Consider the following 7818-nt stretch of genomic DNA (forward strand, 5'->3'; position numbering starts at 1 on the left):
TGACGGAGCGCTGGGACAGGCTGCCCAGGGAGGTTGGGGGGGTCTCCGTCTCCTGGAGCCTGCCCGTATTTCAGGCTGACAGCACCCTTTCAGCTGCTGCGAGTTATATGCGAGGGCGACTTCCTAGCGGCTGAAATGCAGCCGCCTTGGGGTGAAATGTGGCGTCTTTGCAACCCTGCAGAGACGCTCAGTCTAGGACAAGAGGCGTGTGATGCTTTGTAGGCACGTCGGGGGTGGACGGAGAGAAAAGAGCTGCCTGGGAGACTGGGGTCAGCATTTGGAGCACCCCCCTGGTGGCCTGGACAGGCCTTGTCCAGGGGGACCGGCCAGCAGTCGTGTCAGTGACTTGTGCCACTTGCCACCTCTCCGTCGGGAGCTCCTTTGCAGGCACGTTTCACCCACCCCTCCAACATCTCCTCACTCCTTGCTCCGGCTGCGAGCCGGCGTTTGGTTATTTTTCGCAGCTTTGTTGGGTTTCTTTGTGTTTTTTTTTGTTGTTGTTTTATTTGAACCTGCGTAGGTGAAGGCTTTTCCCGATCTCGTTACAAATCCCCGGAGCCATCCCGTCCCATGCGCGGCTTCGCAGCCCGGCTCCCCGGCCCCCGGAGGAGGCAGCACCGCGCCATTTCTCCCGGCAGCCTCCGGCCGAGGCTCAGCCCGGTGCCGAGGCCCCGGGGGCCGTGGCGGGGAGCCTCGCGGTGCCTCCCCCGTGCCTCTCCTTGCTTTTGCCCCCTCGCTGTCTGGGCCGCCGCGGATCCGAGCCGCCGAGGGCCGCACAAAGGGCGTGTTGTGCGAGGAGAATGAGCCGCGGAGCCGGACGGCTTGCCATGCCAGCCCTCGGCGGTCTCATGACCCCGCAGCCGTTCCCACACTGTCCGGACGATTGTCCCGGGCCCCCCCTGGCCTGGGGGGGGTCACCTCGCGTGGCCTGACTCCCTCCCACCCTCCCCGGTCCCTCTCGTCCCCGGGGGCTGACAAAGCCCGGCTGTGCAGGCGGTGTGGCTCGACTGCCGGCGAGATTATCGCCTGCAGCTTCAAAATGCCTCGTGAAGCTCAAATTCTCCTTAGGGAGCCGCGGGGGGGGGGGGGGGGGAAGCTTCCTAAAAGCATCGGGTCCAGGGGGAGGACGAGGCCTGGACCCTGCGGGGAAGGGGGGAGACCTTGTCCAAGGTCATGCCTGGAGCCGGTGCTTCTGGGCCTCCTGGTCCCTTTTCCTGGACCTATGACTTTGAAAAACCCGTCAGCTACGAGCCTCGAGCTGAAATCCTGCTGTGCTGGGGGGGCTGTTCGGAGCTGCAGGCCTCTGGGGAGCCTCCTGGGTGGGACCCGGGGCGAGGGGTGTCCTTCAGCGCTAGGTGTTAGGGGCAGGATTTCCAGGGGCGGCGGGACAAATCCAGCCCTGCGTGCACGATGGGTGTCCGGAGAGCTTAAAGGCTGATTTATGCATTCCTGTTGAGTGTTGAGGGTTTCACTTCAAACTGGCGTTTCACAGAAGGTTATTTATCTTTATTTCCCCCCCCCCCAGAACTCAGCACTGCCCATTTTCCCTGTGCTGGTTCCTGTAAGAGGCCCGCTCTGTGCTGCCCCCCAGCCAGGCCGGAGGTGCGGAAAAGGGGACGGGAGAGGCGTGCGTGGCCTCCTCCCGCACCCCTTCTTTATAAACGAGCAGGAGCAAGTGTTCCCTTCTCCTTGGGTTAATAAAGTTCTTAAAAAGTGCTGGTTTGTGCGCGTCCCTCTGCAGGAGAACAGAGGAGGAGAGCGTTGGTCCCATTTTACAGAAGGGAAGGCTGGGGCTGGGAGGGGTTCAGGGGCTGGGAGGGGTTCGGGGGCTCCAGGGCTGTGAATTGGGCAGGTTTGGCCCCGGTGATCCTGGCCCCGTGGCCGGCAGCTTGCCCATGGGGAGAGCACCCCGTGGGGTGGAGGCGGGCGAGCACCTGGCTGCTGGCTTTGCTTTGGGGTTTTCAGCCTCCGCAGGAAGGCCGTGTTTAACCAAGTAGATCCCCTTCAGCCACGCTGGTGCGCCAGCAGCGGCTTTTTAGTTTTTATTTTGCATTTTTTTCCCAAACCGACCCTCAGAGCTGGAAAGAGCTGCTGCTCCTGAGCCGGGCACGTTGCGGGGCTGAGTTCCCAGCACCCCACCAGCACCAGCTGAGGCTTCCCAGAACGGCCGGGTGCCCGTGTCCGCTCTCCCCATGCCCCCACGGGGCTTCGTGGGGTTTGTTCAATGCCCCCACTGCCCTACGGGGTGGGCGCTGGTGCAGCAGGGCCGCGGGCACCCGGGGTGCTGAGAGCTGTGTGCGTGGACCTGCAGGGGTGAGGGGGAGAAGTTTTCCCCCGCGATCACAGGACGGCAGCAGGGGGTTGGCAAATGGGTTTGGCAAACTTGATGAGGCTGCGGGGCCACGAAGCTCTCGCGGCGGCACCGAGCAGTGCTCTGGGGCCACCAGCAAGGCTCAGGCCCGGCACCACGCTTGCAGCTCGGTCCAGATGTGGGCCACGTGCTGGTCCTTGCTGAGGCTCGCTAGCTCTGTCCAGAACCACGCTAATTACGCTCTTCTTCCTGACTCTAGCTTGGGTACAGCGGGGCTGCTCCTCCTCCTCCTTCCAGGACCGGCGGTGAGCGCAGCACCGTCCCCTCCTGCCGCTGCAGGCCTGTCCCGGGTACCTGGCAGGGCAACAGGAGAGGCCGTGACGGGCAGATACTGGGTACCGAGGGACGGGAGCTGGTGGACCATCGAGTGTGGGCTGGGAGCTCGGCGCACGTCCCCGAGCGGTCGCGTCCCGCGTGGCTCACCGCCTTTCCTCTCTTCTCCCCGTAGCCCTTCGCATCGAAGATGGCGGGCGGCGTGGACGGCCCCATAGGGATCCCGTTCCCCGACCACAGCAGCGACATCCTTAGCAGCCTGAACGAGCAGAGAAACAATGGGCTGTTGTGTGACGTTGTCATCTTGGTGGAAGGCCAGGAGTTCCCCACCCACCGCTCCGTCCTGGCGGCGTGCAGCCAGTACTTCAAGAAGCTCTTCACCTCAGGGTTAGTGGTGGACCAGCAAAACGTGTATGAGATAGACTTTGTGAGCGCGGACGCCTTGTCGGCGCTGCTGGAGTTCGCCTACACCGCGACCCTTACCGTCAGCACTTCGAACGTCAACGACATCCTCAACGCCGCCAAACTGCTGGAGATCCCGGCGGTAAGGGATGTTTGCACGGATCTCCTGGACAGGAAGATTCTGGCCAAAAATGACCAGATGGATACAGTAGATCAAATTGATCAGAGGAACCATCTCAGAGCAAAAGAGTACCTGGAGTTCTTCCAGAGCAACCCCGTCAACGGCCACCAAGGCAGCTTTCCGTGGACCAACTCAGAGTTGAGAGACCTTCAGAGACTGAACTTCCGAGGCCAAGAGGAAGAGGAGGAGCCGGACTGCAACGGCATGGACTTCTACTCGCAAGCCCCCCTAAACGAAAGACCAAAGGCGAATGACTGTGATCCCGACAGCAACCCGGCCATGTGGCTGGACAGAGAAGAGGAGGAGGCGGCGGTGGCGGCCCCCGGCTCCTTGTATTCACCCTCTCAGAACGGACATTACAGCAGCCGTGGCCTGCCCACGCCGGGAGAAGACGAGGTGACTTCGGGGGGCCCTCTGGACCAGCAGGAGGCTGGCGACTCCCCCAGCTTCGTGGCCACCGGAGCAGACACGGAGGACGACGCGAGGGAGGTGGATGGCTTGGCTGCCAGCGCCCTGCTGCAGCAAATGATCAATTCCGTGGGGAGACAGCAGCTGGGGGAGGACGACCGAAAGGACGACGATGGGGTCATGGATTATTACTTGAAATACTTCAGCAGTTCGAACGAGGGCGACGTGTATCCGTCCTGGTCCCAGAAGGTGGAGAAGAAGATCAGGGCGAAAGCATTCCAAAAGTGCCCCATCTGTGAAAAGGTGATCCAGGGGGCTGGCAAGCTGCCGCGCCACATCCGCACCCACACCGGCGAGAAGCCCTACGAGTGCGACATCTGCAAAGTCCGATTCACCAGGTAAGGAGCGGGCAGGAGCCGGCCGGCACCGCCGCGGAGCCCTGGCACGCCGCCGCTCGGCGCGGGGCTGGTCTGGTGCGGTCTGGTGCTTGGGCTTGGTCTTGAAGGTCCTTCCCAGCCTAAATGGTTCTGTGATTTGATTTCAACTGCTCACCTGCGGGGACCGATTCCTGTCCTAGCAGGTGATTTGTATGCGAGGGCCGGCGTTTTCCAAGAAACGAGCAATTCAGGTGTCTCAAGGGGCTGTGTCTTAATGCCCGGTTCCCTTCCGACTCTGGGAGCCCCTTTCAGGTGTCCCAAATTGCCGACCCCTGCTGGAAACCTGCCCGGGCCCGGGCTTCTGCAGAGACCAAGTAACGTGGTCGATGAAGCAGAGCTGCGTCCCTTTGCGTTCTTGTGGCGGAGCCAGGGAGCGAGGCAAGGTTTGGAAGGCGATGTAGAAACGGCTCCATCTGATGATGGAAACATCCGTGGCCGGTGGCCGTGCCAGGTGGTTGGGAACAGGCTGAACCCCACGCTGCTGGCGTCCTCGCAGCGAGGCACAGGGAGCGGAGCCGCTGCCGTCCTGCCCTCCTGCCCCGAGCTCGCTGCAGCTCCCTGGGGGCGTCCGCCTCGGTGCCGCTTCTCCTCCGCGATTCTCTGCTCTCCCCCTTGGCCACGGGAAGGAATGCCGGAGAAAAAGGGGACATTGTTTGGCTTCCTCTGCTCCGCGTTGGGCCAAGCGTTACGGCACATCCCCGCGTCCGCCGTCGCCAGGCCGAGGGCGGCCGTCCCACCCGGCCTCCTCCTCGCTGCGCCGGGAGGGAGATCGCGTGGGCTGCCCGACCAAGGAGCCAAATCCCCCGGCCCTGCCTCCTGCTTCCTGCATGCTGAAACGCTCCCGAGCCCCGCAAGTGCCTCCTGCTTCGCTTCCCGGGCCGGCGCTTCCAGGGAGCTGCTTCGGATGCCGCGGAGCAGATCCGGAGAGGAGAGGCGGCGGCGGCGGCCTCCAGCCCTGCCCGGCCTTCAGCGCGCTCCCGAGCCTCCTGCACCGCTGCCTCCGCACCCCAAAACCTCGCTCGGGGCCGCACCCAGGCAGCACGGGGACGGCGTCCGATAGCTGAGGAATGCTGATAATGCCGGGGGCAGGGTGCCAGCCCTCCGGCACGGCACGGTGCCACCGCGGCCCTGTCCGGGCAGCGCCTCCCTGCCGGATCCGCCCGTGGGGGGCTGCCCCTGCTTCGTGTGCCCCACGTCTCCCGGCACAGAACGCGGCCCCAAACCCCAGTGGGGTCCGAGGGGTCGGCGCTGTGGGGTGCGTGGTGCCCAGCTGCAGCTTCGTGGCGTTGCCATCAGGGCCCCGGCCTGCTGCTGGAGGTGGCGGGGAGGAACAGAAGTGGCTGGAGCTGGGTTGTTTTTTTTTTTTGGTTTGGTTTTGGAGGTGGAGGAGTTGGAGACGATGCCACCTCCTTTGCTTCCTGCTTTGCTGCTGGGCTCCTGCCTGCACCCCGCACCTGCCTGGCTTGTGGGGGGCTTCTCCCTCAGAAAGCAGAGAACTGGGTGGAAACCGCATCCTGAGCCCAGCCCGACGTTTGAAACTGTTTCATAACCTGCCGGGGCCGTGTTATTTTCATACATCCTCCCACCCCCTGACTTCTAGAGGCCTGTATTCGGCCACGTCAGAGCCTTGCTCGGGGTAACCCCGGCTGCCCCCGGCCTCGGGGCCCTTCAGCATCCACCCCATTCCTCGCCTCGCTCCGCTGAGCTGCTCCCGGGGCCGCTCCCAGCCCCTGTGCTGAGTCAGGCAGCGCTCACGCTGCGGTGATCTGCCCCAAATCGCATCCGCTCGCTGCGCCTCGCCGCTGTGCCGGGGTCGTTTGCCTTGTCCCCTCGTGGGACACGGGCACGAGGCCGGGCCTTTGGGGGACGGGGGGTGCTGGAGCAGGGTGAGGATCCGCCCCCCCTGCCTGCTTCCCCTCCCGGCCCTCAGCTTTGTGCTGATTTTTGCTTGCTTTGCTTCCTGGTTCCTCTGCCCTCGGACGGGGCGGAGCAGCGGAGTCGCTCAAATAATCTTCTGAAAGTGTGTGATTTCATAAAAATTAAGCCATTTTTTTTTTTAAAAAAAAGCTATTTTCATGTGCTGCTGCACCAGGTAGTTTGTTCTGAGGACGGCCACGTTCCCAGCCCCGCGGGGAGCTGCGTTAAATCCCCTCGCAGCAGGGCCGGACGCGGGGTCCCCTCGCCCCCAGGCAGCCGGGCAGGGATCGCGCTCGCTGCTCGCCTGCGCTGTCCCGCCGCACGCTTCGCCTCGGATTTTCTCCGGCCAGAAGCGAGCTTCTCTGGCTCCTTCCTGGCACCCAGCCCGGCCACTGCCAGCACCCTCGCTGCCTCGGGTTTTCGTAACGCGGGCGCTGCCGGAGCCGCGCCGTCGCCCTCCTCGCAGGCACGGGGCAGGCGGCTTCGCTCGGACCAACGCAGCTCCGGTGGCCGGATCCGGCTTCCCGGTGCCTCCCGGTGCCTCCCGGTGCCTCCTGGTGCCTCCCGCCTCACCGAGGGGCTGCCGCCCACCCCCGGGGGCGCAGGTGGAGGCTGGATTTGGGCCGCCACCGCCGTGACGGAGAGGGAGAGCAACGCCAACGCCGGGCGCGAGGAGGAGGAGGAGGACGGTGGAGCCCAGCCCTCGGCCTGCTGGCCCCCCTCGCTGACCTGCCCCCTGTCCTTTCTCTCCCACGCAGGCAGGACAAGCTGAAGGTTCACATGAGGAAACACACAGGGGAGAAACCTTACTTGTGCCAGCAGTGCGGAGCCGCTTTTGCTCACAACTACGACTTGAAGAACCACATGCGCGTGCACACCGGCCTCAGGCCCTATCAGTGTGACAGCTGCTTCAAGACTTTCGTCCGCTCTGACCACTTGCACAGGCACCTTAAAAAAGATGGGTGCAACGGCATCCCGTCCCGGAGGGGCCGCAAGCCCCGGGTGAGAGATGCCGGGGGGCTGCCCACCCCCACAGGGAACCCCGAAGACGGAAGCTTTCAAGCCGGTGGGGAGAGTCAAGAATCAGAGGACACCATGCAGAGGAACGGCCAGGAGCAGCACTTTGAAGATAGTTCGAATAATGAAGCGCCAGGATTGAATGTAGCAGGAGGGTCGTCCGAGGGCAACACGCAAGGACTCTCCTAAACCAAAAACAGAAAGTGTCACAAAATCTAGTTAGTACTTTTTCCTCCGATTTTTCTCTTTAAAAGATGTTTCTCTCCCTTTTTTTTAAAAAAAAAAATGAAATATATATATATATTATGTTTCCAATCTTCCCATCGTAACCAGGGCTCCCCCGAGGATCCCTCCGTAGCCAAGGACCTTTTCGTGGAAAGGCAGACGCTAGGAAGCGTGGGGCGGGGATGGAAAGCGGCTCTGTTGCATGGAAAGGAGCTTCCATGTAAATCCAAAGCTTTATTTTGTGTCCAAACACACGTTAAAAAGAAAAAAATTATTTCAGAGAGATATCTATTTAAAAAAAAAAAAAAAAAAAGCAAAAATAGAAAAAAATGGTAAGAGTTGAAGGGCTCTTTCAGGGCGGGCGGTACACGCGGTGCCTCGGAGGGCTGGGAAGGAGCGGGCCCGGCCTTCTCGCCTCTGTTTTTGCAAAGCTAAAAGCTCTACGCAGGGTGCTCAGGTGCTGACGTCCTGGGAGCGGGATCGTTTTTGGGGTAGGGAGTGGGGCCCTGCCGCCCGGCCCCGATGCGGCCCCTACCCACCAGCTCCTGGTGGTGAGAGCGGAGCCGCAGGCAGGGCTCGGTGGTCAG

At 62.5% G+C, this 7818-nt stretch overlaps 1 protein-coding gene across 1 annotated transcript; it reads left to right on the top strand.

Moving 5' to 3' along the window:
• The first annotated feature begins 2767 nt into the window (after nucleotides 1-2767).
• ZBTB7A (zinc finger and BTB domain containing 7A) lies at nucleotides 2768-7494 on the top strand. Its single transcript, XM_035348248.1, has 2 exons — nucleotides 2768-4033; nucleotides 6748-7494. The coding sequence occupies exons 1-2, from the start codon at nucleotides 2835-2837 to the stop codon at nucleotides 7193-7195; spliced, it is 1647 nt and encodes a 548-aa protein (XP_035204139.1). The 5' UTR covers nucleotides 2768-2834; the 3' UTR covers nucleotides 7196-7494.
• Nucleotides 7495-7818: the final 324 nt, after the last annotated feature.

Source organism: Oxyura jamaicensis, chromosome 28, assembly GCF_011077185.1.
Source record: "Oxyura jamaicensis isolate SHBP4307 breed ruddy duck chromosome 28, BPBGC_Ojam_1.0, whole genome shotgun sequence".
In the NCBI taxonomy this organism is placed as follows: Eukaryota; Metazoa; Chordata; class Aves; order Anseriformes; family Anatidae; genus Oxyura; species Oxyura jamaicensis.

Coding starts and splice junctions, on each gene's coding strand:
- ZBTB7A (XM_035348248.1), top strand. CDS start 2,835: ATGGCGGGCGGCGTGGACGGCCCCATAGGGATCCCGTTCCCCGACCAC. Junction 4,034..6,747: donor TGCAAAGTCCGATTCACCAG/GTAAGGAGCGGG, acceptor TCTCCCACGCAG/GCAGGACAAGCTGAAGGTTC.